The sequence below is a fragment of the Amphiprion ocellaris genome, chromosome 23 (genome assembly GCF_022539595.1).
Source record: "Amphiprion ocellaris isolate individual 3 ecotype Okinawa chromosome 23, ASM2253959v1, whole genome shotgun sequence".
Lineage (NCBI taxonomy): Eukaryota > Metazoa > Chordata > Actinopteri > Pomacentridae > Amphiprion > Amphiprion ocellaris.
The window spans coordinates 12082312-12096485 of NC_072788.1; the positions used below are offsets into that span (position 1 = coordinate 12082312).

A 14174-nucleotide genomic window follows, 5' to 3' on the forward strand; every position below is an offset into this window, starting at 1 on the left:
TTGCTATTGTGACGCACAAAGCAGCTTCACTTCAACCTCAGGCCTCAGAGGTCATGAGAAATGTTGACTTAATCCTTCCTTCATCCCCACACTACTTCTGAGAGTCAAGGCAGGGAGTTTTTTTTGGAAAAAGAAGGGACCTTTGTTTCTCCCACAGCGCCGCGAACAAAAGAGGGCTGGATTGGCAAAAGCGTACAAACACACCACCTGCAATTAAGAGCTTAGAGTTCGTCCTCTCAGCACAAAAACCCTCCGCGACCGAGGAAGTGTCAAGATTAGGTGGGAAGCAGTACATTATAAAAACTAGTGAGAATGAAGACGTTTGTCACAGAGTATTACTTACATGATGCTGGAGGACAGTCACCTTATACCCCGTGGAAGGAGGATTTGCTAACAAGTGGCTATTGATGACGATTAAGCACTTAGAGGACGTGGGCTGGAGCTTTGCAGCAGACTCACACATTTTATGAACAGGCCTCTGTTTGTTTGCCCATATGCTGGATGGAGTCATTAACGCATGGACATCTGCTGAGGAAGACGAGGTGCTAAGTTGTTATGAGAAGCACAAAAGCAGCCGTGACATTTTTAAACAGCGAAATGACAAGCGATGCAGCGTCGACCCTCCGAGTGCAAACCAGAAAGTTGTCTCTGCTGAAGCATTTCTGGCATCTGAACTTTTGGTGGAAATGCCAACTTCATTAAAACAAAATTGGGTCAAATGCACTGAGTGCAAATTAAAATCAGCCAAAGGAGGTGGGATGATTGTAATTAACATCTCTTCAATCAGGCAGGAGTGTGAGAATTATAGCTTCGTGTTTTAGACTTAGTGCTGAACTCTGGGACCTTCTTTGGTGGTACAGTACGACTCCTGGCTTTTAAAGGACCGTTTGAACTTAGAAATACACTCACACTGGTGGACAAGTTTGTGCAAACTTTTACATCAGGACACAACAACCAGAGTAAACAGTCAAGCCATGCCAGGTCTGCAGGGTAGGTTAAAAATCCAAATGCAAAAAGGTCTGTTACTATTATTATAGCCAGTGTTGTCAACCACAACAGACAAAGGAAGCACCAGCTCATAAAGGGAAATATTTATTGCTACAACAAGATATTTTTTTAAATTATATTTTTCACGTAATTATGGCATGCAAACATCACATTATACCTAGAAATGATATTTACGATAACATACCGTTTATGTGTAAAACGTGTTGGGCTTTTTGTTTAGTTAACATGTTAATTAATACGTCTTTCTGTGATTTTTCCAGTATTTAATAGTTTTTGCTATTAAAACATACTGTTTATGTGTAAAATGTGAAATGTTTCATGTTATATCAAGAAATTTAACATGTTATAACATGTAATAACAACAAAAACTAATTCAGCAACATTATCTCGTTCAAGTTACAATCTTCTTAAACTTAATTTTACTTGCTGCAAAGTTTTCTCAACTAAAATATATGTTTGTACAGATTGGCAAACTATTATAACATTGCTACAGTAAAAAACATTGTTCATATAGCCATCATTACATTAGCTAATGTTATGTTATCTAGCTAATATTATGTTAGCTAACTAACTAACATTGCCTAACATTGTCTACCTGAAAAATGTAGCTAACTTAACTTGAGCTAACATAAAATTAACTAGCTAGCTAATGTTGCCTAAACTGTTAATATATAAATGTGCAGTATGAAAGGTAAAGGCACATGAACAATAAAGAAGACTTAGTGGTTTTCTTTATTAATTTAGCCTAGCAGTTGGTAGCTAACATTATGTTAATAGTTAAAGTTAGCTAGTGAGCATCTTATAAAAATTTGCTAGCTAGTTAGCCAGTCACAGAATAAAAAACAGCACCCGCATGATCTTAGATGGTATTTTTACAGTGAAATGAGCTTAAGATAATGCTATTAGCACAATTTTGCCTAGATATTTATCCACTAAACAATTTGTATATAATACCTTGCTAACTTTACTTGCTAACTAGCTAACACTGCCTCAGTTGTTAATATAAAAGAGTGTAGTGGATAGCTTAAGTAATATGAAGAATAATAGAAGAATGCCACATATTAAATTGTAAAATTCAAAATGTCTGCAGATATAGGCATCATTAGCTAACATTACACCAATTGTTAAAGCTAGCTGGTTAGATAGTCACAGCACCATCACCAGAATGATGCCAGATTGTGTTTTTGCAGTGAAATGAGCTTAAGTTTATGCTATAAACACAACCTATATTAACCAATATTCATTTGTGATTTGCGTGAACCAAGAAAGAAGGATCTACAAGATTTGATAACAGATTAGCGGGAAAATCAATGATACAGTAGCACAACCAGCTGGTCAACTGAGAATTAACCCCTGAAAACCCCACCAGAGTAACCCAACGGTGTATTCACGTTACTCCAAACAACCCTGAATTATGACCTATTACAATCAACCCAGCTATGAGCTTGAAGAAACAACCCAGCACTTTTTACAGTGCACATAAACAACACATTTATTGGTCTGTGCAGTCCTACTGTCTGTTAAACTGTATCTCAGTCAGTAGCAGCTTCCCCTCTCAGTTCTGGGTTGGAAGGAAGTCATTTATAGACACACTGCTGCCTCCATGGATTTTTACAGCTTCATTACTGGAGATAATTACAAAACTCACCACTGCATCGTACATGATAAGGTCAGTTCCCCACTGAGACAGGCAAGAACCACTGGTATTTAATGTATTTATGGATCTGCAGAGCTCACGTTGGAAAATCTTATATCTCATCTGTGCTGCTCTGTAGCTCAGATTGAACTCATTCTGATAATTAGCTGATGTTTCAGGAATTAATGCAGGGACTCTCAGTAATGGCCACATGCCCCCTACTGAGCTGGATTATTGGGTTTTCTGTCTGTTTTAGGTTACATTATTTGGAACTTTGATGTTGAAATGGAATCCAACATTTTTTTTCTCTTTCCTTTAGCACCACCAACAGGCTACAGTTTCCAATTGTATACTGTAGAAAAAACCTACAAAAAAGCAAAGGTGTCGGAAAAATGATGTTAAAAACTGTAATCTGTAATGTCTAGAAACAGTAAGAAAAAATTATGAAAATAACAGCAAATATCTGGAAGATAATGGGATTTTTTAGCGGATATAAACAGATTCAAACAGTCATTTTATTGTCATTGTAAAAGAACAAATAGTTAAAGTAATTGCTATTAGAATTTTTTTAAATTATTTTTTTCAGTTAATGTGAATTATTATTTCTTTCTGTGATGTTACTAATATTTAGTAGTTTTTACAATTACCTATTATTCAAACAAAACAGGTAAACTCTGTAAAATTGTTTTCATTTTTTCTAGCCTTAATATATGTAATTTGTCTGTCAAATAGCACCAAATATCTGTAAAATAATAATCAGTTTAATGTAACAGTTAAATGTTGTAAAATATCAAATTACTATCATGTATTTATTTTTAACCGTTAACATGTAAATAAATGCTTCTTTATGTGATTTTACCTTTTGTTATGTGTAATATAAGAAAACAGAAAACGTAAAATTACAATTAAAATAGTATTTATCATTTTTTAATTCTTTATAAAAAGTTTTGGATTTCAAATAATGGCAAATATCTGTAAAATAACATTTTTGCTGATTTAACCCTCCTGTTGTCCTCATTTACGGGCACCAAAAAATATTGGTTCCTTGTCTGAAAAAAATCCAAAAATTCAGTAAAAAAATTCCCCAAATTTCTGAAAATTTGCAAAACCTTCAGGAAGAAAATTCCATTAATTCTTTAAAAGTTTCCCTTAAAAGTTTTGTTTTTAAAAAGTCCCCCAAATTTGGCAAGAAAATTCACATAAAATTTTCTTGTCAAAAAAACAAATCCAGCGAAATTTGCTGGATCTTGGTTGATTTTTATGTGAATGTTCTTAAGAAACATTTTAACATTTGTTTTTTTTCTACCAAAAAATGTTCAAAGATTTCCCAAAAATGTTGAAAATGTGGACATCAGAAGTTTCACTGTGAATTTTTTTTTTTTTTTCCACATTTTCAAACTTTAAACTGGGTCAATTTTGACCCGCAGGACAACAGGAGGGTTAAATACAGTAAAAAGAGTGTAATTTCATGATCAAACATTGTAAACAAATTTATAATAGTACACATTTTTGATAGACTTAGACTTATCTGCTAAATAATGATATTTTAGATAATTTATATACAGTAAAAATAATTTAATTTGATGGTCAAACATTGTAAAAAAAAAAAAACAAATTAGTATTTGAAAAACATTTTGATTATTAATGTGGAAGTTATTTACAGTTTTGGCTTGTTTCTTAACAGTTAACATGTAAATTCGTTTTTTCCGCTGCAACTTTGCAAAACAGGAAAAATCTGTAAAATAGCAGTAAATTAGTCAAAAAATTACAATTAAAAACATATTTATTTTATTACAGTGTAGGCAATTAAACATCCAAATGTGACCTAATGAGATTTAATTGAGAGCTATGGTCTCTAAACCTGCAGCTGTTTTTTACCGTCTCTTATTGTAGCACCACATGATCCTGACTGGAGGAATAACGTGTCCTAAATGTTGCAGCTGGAAGTGTTGTGGTGTAACTGTTGGTACCTGTAGTGTGTGCAGGGCCTGTCTGCTCCAGTGCTGCTCTGCTTGGCGCCTGGTCCTGGATCATTTGTGAGCCCACAGTGGATCCATGCTGGTAGCCGAGGCCTAAGGTGGGTGGCAGCGAGGATGGAGGAGGTGAGGCGTGCAATCTTTCACTATGGATGGAAAATAAATCTGGAAGGGCGAGTCCCTGGATAGGGGAGATAGGGGAGCACTTATTACCACGAGGAGAGACCATGACTAAGATGCTGTTTAATAAATTTGAGGACTAAAATGTTCTTTTAGGATCAGGAGGTGTTTCAAATTTTATTAAGTATTTAAATAAATTACTATTTACCGTTTGTGAAAATATAGATTTTTGATGCAGACATTATTTACAGCTTTGGCCTGTTTTGTTTTTGTTTGATTATGAATCAACAAATTCCCTTTATATATATATATATATATATATATATATATATATATATATATATATATATATATATATATATATATATATATATATATATATTTTTTTTTTTTTTTTTTTTTTTTTTTTTTTTTTTGATGTGGACACTTCTTTTTTTTACAGTTTTGTTATGTTCTACAGGTCTACATGTAAATGAATACTTTTTTCTGTGATTTTACAATTTATTATTTGTAATTTCTTTTTTAAAAAATCTGTAAAATAACAGTTTAGAAAATTATTTAACATTTTTAAAAACTTAAAATATATAAATATGAATATTTTTTCTCATCTTTCAATCCTTGATACACATAATCTTTCTTTCAAATAACAGCAAATGTTTGTAAAATAATGATATATTTTACTGATTTAAATACAATAAAATAGCGTAATTTCACAGCCAAACGTTGTAAAAGAACAAAATCCTATTAAATAATATAGAAATATTTGATGTGGACATTATTTGCAGTTTTAGTATTTTCTTATATTTAAATTAATACTTTTTCTGTGATTTTACAATTTATCATCTCTATTTTTTAAAAAATCTGTAGTGTAACAGTTTAGAAAAATACCGTTTTCAAAAACATTAAATAAGAATACTTTTTCTTCATCTTTCAATGCTTAATATACATAATCTTTCTTTCAAATAACACCAAATATCAGTAAAATAATTACATATTCTGCAGATTTAAATACAGCAAAATAATGTAATTTTATTATAAACGAATTAATATTTACTGTGGACATTGTTGATAGTTCTTGTCCACATTTTCAAAATTTTTGGAAAATCTTTGCACATTTTTTGGTGGAAAAAAACAAATGTTAAAAATGTTTCTTAAGAACCTTCACATAAAAAAAATCAACCAAAATCCTGCGAATTTTGCTGGATTTTGGTTGATTTTTTTATGTGAATGTTCTTAAGAAAATATTAGAAGTTTAACAGATACATATGTAATCACTTTAGATATTTTTAGGGTTTTTTTTGGAAGATTTTTGCTCGTTTTTTGAAAATATTTACAAGAATTTTCTTGCCAAATTTGGGGGACTTTTTAAAAATAAAACCTTTAACGGAAACTTTGAAGGAATCATTGGAATTTTCTTCCTGAGTGTTTTGCAAATTTTCATAAATTTGGGGATTTTTTTTGCTGAATTTTTGGATTTTTTTTTAGACAAGGGAACAATATTTTTTGGCACCTGTAAATGAAGACAACATGGAGGGTTAAATGCTACAATACATTCACACAGAAATAAATGAATTTAGACACACAAAAGACACTAAGTCACTGCAGGACGGTGAGTTCCTGCTTCATTGGAGAGGATGTGTTAACATTTTGGCGCTGGCAAAGTGCTTTCGGTCACTCTTTCCTCATTTAGATCAATTATCCCATGTCCCCTCCACACAAACAGTGTTTCTGTTCCAGCATAGTGTCCTGCTGTTTGTCGTCGGCCTGCTGCTTCATCACTGCTGTAAACTCTGCTCTGTCTCACTCAATGCTTCCTTTCTCTGCTGCCTCGGGCTCATTTGAAATTCAAATATTGCCTCATTGCTGAGCCTCAATAATATTGACTTTCACTTACTCTCCAGAGGCTGTGGATATATTTAGGCATGGATTGTGTTCTTTTCTTTTCTTACAGTATGCATGCATGCATCAGGGAGTGGTGAGTCTGGTCTGTCTGGACGGCAGCAGGAATCAAACGGAAAAAACTAAAGTTGACAGAAACTTGCTTAAGAAAAATGAGATTTCACATGGAAAATATGCAAACCTGACACCTAGAACTGCATAATGCAAATATTTCACTGTATTTAGTTTTTAATTCAGCCAAAGAGACCAAATCTTAACATCTGTACAGCAGTTTTTCAGAGTATTTGCATCAGAAATCCACTAGATGGAGTCCAACATCAGTGAAGCTTCTGTTCACAGCGGCATGTTGGGACAAAGTTTGGTTATTAATGACAGAATAATGTCCTAAATTCAAATGATTATTACAAATGAACCTCTAGTGAAAGGACTCGGTTTAGAAAAATGTTGCAAGAGTTGAAGAATTGTTCTTTTAAACCATTTTCTTCTTCCTTTTCCTGCATGTATGTCAGCCAATTATAGAAATATATTCAGGCATGTCAGTAAATTACTAAAAAAAAGAAATGTAGAAAGAAAAATAGGATTGTTTCTCATAATAAACAAAAGGATGTTGTGATGTATCATAGTTTGGACAGGAAACCTGCAGCAGTTTAATGTTCTATGACAGTCATAAATGTTCAGGGCTCATATCAGCATGTGTGATAGTCGGTTGGTCAGAACAAGTTCTAGACAATGAAAGGATCATTTTATCTACATTTGATATCAGGATCATCTCCTAGACAAGATTCAATCATAATCTGATAACATAATCATATTTTATCTCTAACTGAATTTATCTTCTGGCTGTAAAATGTAGGAACAACTTTGGTGTTCAGGTTTCATCATAATCCTGGTATCAAATGTAGGTAAAATGATCCTTTCATTGTCTGTAATTTGCTGATAGGAGCCTTGGTGGTTTACCCAAAATGCACTTTTTAAAGTTTTCTCCTGTGAATTATCAGAAAACAGAAACACATCCAGGTTACCAATGATTGTTTCTGTGATTCCATGTCATAGACGTTAATCTGCTGCAGTGTTGCTGTTCAAACTATGAAACATCCCATAATGTTGATGCTCAGAGATAGTTAGAGAGGAAATAAAGAAAAAAAACAGACTCTGGCTTTAGATTGTGATATCTGGAGGACATGTAAAACTGATTTAGTTGCAATCAATAACAAAACTTAAACATCTTTTGAAAATGTCATGTTGTGCTGATTATGAGGAAACAAGCAACACAGAAGAAAAAGCACAAATTTCCTCCCACTCCTATGTACTTCAAGGATGTGCAACTCTAAAAATATTCATAGTATGAAGGTAAAACTTTACATGACTTCATAAAATACACTAAAGCATTTTATTCTGAGGGAGTCAGGTGGGATTTTTTATTATATTTGGTTGATTTTACATAAAATAATCAACTCCAGAGACGCAGAGAGAAATCTCTGCAGGCTTTGCAAGTTACTGGTTTAACCCTCCTGTTGTCCTCATTTACAGGCACCAAAAAATATTGTTTCCTTGTCTGAAAAAAATGCAAAAATTCAGCAAAAAAAAAATTCCCAAATTTCTGAAAATTTCTTCAGGAAGAAAATTCCAATAATGCCTTACAAGTTTCCCTCCAAAGTATTATTTTAAAAAAAATCTCCCAAATTTGGCAAGAAAATTCTTGTAAATATTTTCAAAAAATTTGTAAAAATCTTTCAAAAAAATCCTAAAAATATCTAAAGTGATTACATATATATCAGTAAAACTTCTAATATTTTCTTAGAAAAAAACCAAAATCAATCAAAATCAAGCGCTGAATTTCACTGGATTTTGGTTGATTTTTATATGAATGTTCTTTAGAAACATTTTAAACATATTTTTTCCACCAAAAAATGTTCAAAGATTTCCCAAAAATGTTGAATATGTGGACATCAGAAGTTTCACTGTGAAAATATATTTTTTTCTCCACATTTTCCAACTTTCAAACGGGTCAATTTTGACCCGCAGGACGATACGAGGGTTAATAACATGGTGATAAAGTTTAGGTTTTATTTACCAATAAAAGCAAGAACATATTATTACGTCTTTCCCAGTGTCCTACTTTCAACTTTTGCCTGAATTAAGTTTAACCTACAGTGAACTCTCCATCAGGTGAGTTCAATAAAAAGCCAAAGTACAGCTTGTTTTTATAGGCAGTAATAAAGAGGATTATATGAGGAGACACAGCTGTAATCAGACAATAACTCACAATGATATCAGTATCTTTTAATGACACTTATACGCTAAAATAAATCATTAAACATCATATTTTATCACAGTTATCAGACATAATCAGCGATGGGTTAGCTTATCTTGGCATAAAAGTGCAAAGAAGGGGAAAGCTGAAGAGTATCTGTTACTTTAAGTTTATATTTAATTGTGAAATCTTTAGTTATAATCCAATATACTTCTGTCAAATTGAGGACAGTGCAAGCTGAAGACGCAACATTATGTATGGTAAAGTTAGTATTTCCCCATTTTATGTAAACTTGTACTGCAAGTACATACTTTCTACGGGCATCTGCAGTATGTGCTTAAAATAGCAAGTATGCATTTGTATTTTTTGTGACACTTTAAGTTTGCTTTAAATTTTCTTGACAATAATTCACATGAAAATCATTCACATAAAAATTGTAGCTATAAATATTAGAAGTTTGGGTGATATTAGAAGTTTTACTGATATATATGTAATCACTTTAGATATTTGTAGGATTTTTGGGGAAGAATTTTAGTCATTTTTTGAAAATATTTACAAGAATTTTCTTGCTAAATTTGGGAATTATTGGAATTTTCTTCCTGAAGGTTTTGCAAATTTTCAAAATTTGGGAAATTTTTTTGCTGAATTTTTTGATTTTTTTTCAGACAAGGAAACAATATTTTTGGTGCCCATAAATGAGGACAACAGGAGGATTAAACAATAAATGCTGGAAAGTGGGAAAGTTCATTCAAAACTCATTTTGCTTAATTCAGTGAATATCCCACACACCCAATTTTTAAAAAATTGGCAAGTCTAATGGAATTTTTAATTTTTTAAATACAAAAATGTCTAAAAAAAAAAAAGTAGGTAATTTTGACAGTTTTACACATGCAGCTATCCCTTAAAAACATTGGAAAGTCAAAAAAAATGCATGATTTATTGTAAAATGAAGGCTAGAAGATATATTGAGATTAAGGTGTGGAAACTGGATATATATCCATGCATTAACCCTTGTGTCATCCTGCGGGTCAAAATTGACCCATTTTAAAGGTTGAAAATGTGGGGAAAAATATATATATATATTTTCAAAGTGAAACTTCTGATGTCCACATTTTCAACATTTTTGGGAAGTTTATGAACATTATTTGGTGGAAAAAAAGAAATGTTAAAAAAAATGTTTCTTTATGAACATTCACCAAAAAAAATCGACCAATATATTAGAAGCTTTACTGATATATATGTAATCACTTTAGATATTTTTAGGATTTTAGGGAAAGATTTTTACTAATTTTTTGAAAATATTTAGAAGAATTTTCTTGCCAAATTTGGAGGATTTTTTTGTTTGTTTGTTTGTAATTGAAACTTTTAAGGGAAACTTTTAAGCAACTATTGGAATTTTCTTCCTGAAGGTTTTGCAAATTTTCAGAAATTTGGGGATTTTTTTTGATGAATTTTTGAATTTTTTTCAGACAATGAAACGATATTTTTTGGTGGTCGTAAATGAGGACAACAGGAGGGTTAAACAGTCAAAAATACACATCATCTCATGTAAAATACAGCTTTTACTGGATGTAAATCTTTACACTTGTTTGATCCTTGCCCGTTCTGGACAAACGGAAAGCTTCCAGAGTAAAGCTGAAGTTGTCAAACAGACAGTGATTTTCATGCCAGGCACAAACGGGGCGACAAAGGAAGGACTGAGGCCGAGTGGCTGCCGCTGGCCTCCATTCAAGCTGTTCTCTTTGTGTTCTGCTTCAGAACAGGGCTGCAGTGTTCAGCCGAGGGGAGTAGCCCCGCAGTTATTTATCAGCGTATCCTTGAGGTCGAGCAGCAATCGGCCTCCATTTGACACAGTCTGTAAACGGCCACATCAGCAGACAGATAATCAGCGAGATAAAGAAGAGCATCCTCAGTGCCAGCTCTGGTAGGAGGGGGCAGATAGTGGCAGCGGAGGGTATAAATTGAGTCCGGGGGGGGCATTAACAGTCCCACGGTCTGCTAGAGCTTCATCACCAGCTGATTCTACCCAACCAGCCTGCAGAAATGGCCTTTAATGGAACCTGGAAGGTTGACCGCAGCGAGAACTACGACAAGTTCATGGAGCAGATGGGTGAGACTATAAACTGGATTTATGATCTACTTTATGAGGCCAGCGAACGTTCCGTCAGGCGTTTCTGAGCGTAGATCTGTTTCTGCTGTTGTCATGAAGGCATTAATCTCATGAAACGGAAGCTGGCAGAACACGACAACCTGAAGATCATCATCGAGCAGAACGGAGACAAGTTCCACGTCAAGGAGTCGAGCACCTTCAGAACCAAAGAGATCGACTTCACGCTGGGCGTCCAGTTCGAATACGACCTGGCCGATGGAACCGAAGTCGCAGTGAGTCCTCACGGTCAAACAGCCAGATTTCTGCTCAACCATCTCTGATTGGCCGGATTTTTTTTTTTTAGAGTGTCAGATACGGATATTTGTAAAGTTATCTGTGGAAATTTTAGCTTCATATGTCAAATAGTTGCTGAGAAAACATTCAAAAAGTCGACTCAGTTCAGCAAGATTTGTTTTGGATCAGTTGTCATGGAAAGTTCCATCTTCAAGCTCAAATCAACAAAATAATTAATAATGCAGATATCAACTACTCTGATCCAAGCAGAAAAAATAATATAATGATATATTAACCCTCCTGTTGTCCTCATTTACAGGCACAAAAAAATATTGTTTTCTTGTCTGAAAAAAATCCAAAATTTCAGCAAAAAAAAATTCCCCAAATTTCTGAAAATTTGCAAAACCTTCAGGAAGAAAATTCCAATAATTCCTTAAAAGTTTCCCTTAAAAGTTTTATTTTTAAAAAATCCCCCAAATTTGGCAAGAAAATTCTTGTAAATATTTTCAAAAAATTAGTAAAAATCTTCCAAAAAAAATCCTAAAAATACCTAAAGTGATCACATATATATCAGTAAAACTTATAATATTTTCTTTAAAAACATTCACAAAAATCAACCAAGATCCAGCGAATTTCAATGGATTTTGGTTGGTTTTTTTTGTGAATGTTCTTAAGAAACATTTTTAACATTTCTTTTTTTTTCCACCAAAAAATGTTCAAAGATTTCCCCAAAAATGTTGAAAATGTGGACATCAGAAATCTCACTGTGAAAATATATTTATTTCCCACATTTTCAAACTTTAAAACGGGTCAATTTTGACCCGCAGGACGATACGAGGGTTAATACATTATATTTGGAGAACCATGAAACTATCCACCACTATTATTGTTTTTGTGGTACAACTTGTCAATCAGTTGTGAAAGTTCAACCAAAATAACTAACAACCAAAAAATGTTAAAAATTGTTAACATGAGCTCAAAGACAGGACTTATCATGACTTTTTCTTTCATATATTTTAACTCACCCATAATCAAAGATTATTTGATCTACTTGTCCAATACTATCGATTCAGAATCAATAACATGATGAGAAATAACAGTGAAAATTTCAGGTTTTTATCTTTATTAGTTCCTGACATGTTGTTCCAACAGCCTTCGCTTCAGGAAATTCTGTCTTATTTTGAACACTGACGGATTCACTGCCGCTTCGGAAAAGCGGAAACCGAGCCGAGCAAAGCTGTAGTGAATTCACAGTGAGTTTATACACAACATACCATGAGAACGGCGCTGTGTATTTATAACAGGGAGCGTGGGAGATGGAGGGCGACATGCTGAAAGGCAAGTTCACCAGGAAAGACAACGGCAAAGCCCTGAACACCACCAGGACTCTGGTGGGCGGAGAGCTGGTGCAGGTCAGTAAGGTCACATGAGCCTCATCGATCCCGATTTCAACTCAGAGCCACTTGTTAATTACTGCAGTTTGGTTTCCTTAAAGTTGCCACACCTTTGTCTCTCCCCCGCAGACCTACAACTACGAAGGCGTGGACGCCAAGAGGATCTTCAAGAAGCAGTAACCTGGATCCTGCACTTCCTACGTTACTGTTTTTATAGAGACGACATAATATAGATTTTTCTAACAATTGGACTTGGTTAAGTGAAGATATTATATTACAATGTACCTCAAAATGTTGGCAAAGTTTAGACGGAAGAACCAATGAGTAGAAAAGAGAAGTCTGAAACAGTAAACTGGTCAGCTGAAGAAGTTTCTTTTCCAGTAGAGATGTGGAGCTGCAATGAAAACAGTCAAAACGGCAGCTAGAAATGACTCATTTAAACGGTCAGTTCACCCAGATTGTCATATTTCAGAAGCCTCTAGCGTCGCTGAATAAACAGGTTTGATCATTTTCCATTCCTGCCCAACTATTTTGGAGCTTTATTTGCTTTTCTTTAAGAATCCCATTGAAAAAACTCAACGGCATTCTCCAGAAACAAAGCCACAGCACGTACTGGCTTCACTTTCCACTGGTACCATTCATTTCCAAGAGAGTTACTGGATAATGCAAGTTCTTGATGCCATTTTCAACTCAAAACCAATGAAAATCCTTTATGTTTTGGTAGATTTCAGAACTAAAGAGACGAAAATGCAGAAAACTGTCCACCTAATTTGAAGCTACTACATTAAACCCAACAGGTTTGGGTATTTTGGGTGAACTTTCCCTTGAAATATCTCATTTGTTGAACTTGATTTGCTGTCAGCAGCTCCACCCAGTAATGATTGAATACGTTAGATTTGGGTAAATACGTTAATTTGCACTAATGGAACTGATGTTGTAGAGTGTTTTACAATAAAGCAGCTTTGATGCGTCACTCAAGTGTCATGCTGGTGTCATTAAATGGATTAAACGTCAATAAAACCTGATAATAGAGTCGCCAAAGTCCAGCCACGCATGTTGATTGAACGGCCGCTGTGTAAACTTCATCTCAATTAAAGGACAAAGATCACGACTCTGGTTTTATGAGCCTTATAACTGAACATTTCCACGGTTGCAGCGTGATCTCATGGTGTCTGGTGATGGAGTTCTATCTTTAGAAAACCCTCGAGGAAACGAGCACATGGTGAGTTTGTACATAGACGGAACAATGGAACTCTTTTCATGAGTGCAATGAGCTCCTATGGACAGCAGAGGGCAGCACGAGTCCACCTTTATTTCACAAACACTGTCAGGTACAAAAACATACCATGATTGGATCAGTCAATTCATTTTTTGGCCAAAATACTTTAAAATGCAGCCTGATGGAGATTATAGTAACTGTTCTGTCTGCAGTGTTTGTTCCTCAGTAGGTCTAAATACGCTGGTTTACTTTTCAAACTATTTCTGCTCAACTATCTCAGATTTG

At 34.0% G+C, this 14174-nt stretch overlaps 1 protein-coding gene and 1 long non-coding RNA gene across 2 annotated transcripts in view; one reads left to right on the plus strand and one right to left on the minus strand.

The window, feature by feature from the left end:
• LOC129348089 (uncharacterized) overlaps window positions 1-4836 on the minus strand; it is a 35083-nt gene extending 30247 nt beyond the window's left edge. The window contains exon 1 of the long non-coding RNA XR_008600505.1: window positions 4615-4836. This is a non-coding gene — a long non-coding RNA (uncharacterized LOC129348089). The remainder of the gene's footprint in view (window positions 1-4614) is intronic.
• A 6008-nt stretch (window positions 4837-10844) lies between these two features.
• LOC111566010 (fatty acid-binding protein, intestinal) lies at window positions 10845-13643 on the plus strand. Its single transcript, XM_023266365.3, has 4 exons — window positions 10845-11003; window positions 11103-11275; window positions 12581-12688; window positions 12800-13643. Exons 1-4 carry the CDS (start codon window positions 10937-10939, stop codon window positions 12848-12850), a joined length of 399 nt encoding a protein of 132 aa, XP_023122133.1. The 5' UTR covers window positions 10845-10936; the 3' UTR covers window positions 12851-13643.
• Window positions 13644-14174: the final 531 nt, after the last annotated feature.

Bases quoted from the DNA above. Each gene is read 5' to 3' on its own strand.
- LOC111566010 (XM_023266365.3), top strand. From the start codon at position 10,937: ATGGCCTTTAATGGAACCTGGAAGGTTGACCGCAGCGAGAACTACGAC. The intron at 11,004-11,102 runs GTGAGACTATAA...GTTGTCATGAAG, and splicing joins CAAGTTCATGGAGCAGATGG to GCATTAATCTCATGAAACGG. The intron at 11,276-12,580 runs GTGAGTCCTCAC...TATTTATAACAG, and splicing joins CCGATGGAACCGAAGTCGCA to GGAGCGTGGGAGATGGAGGG.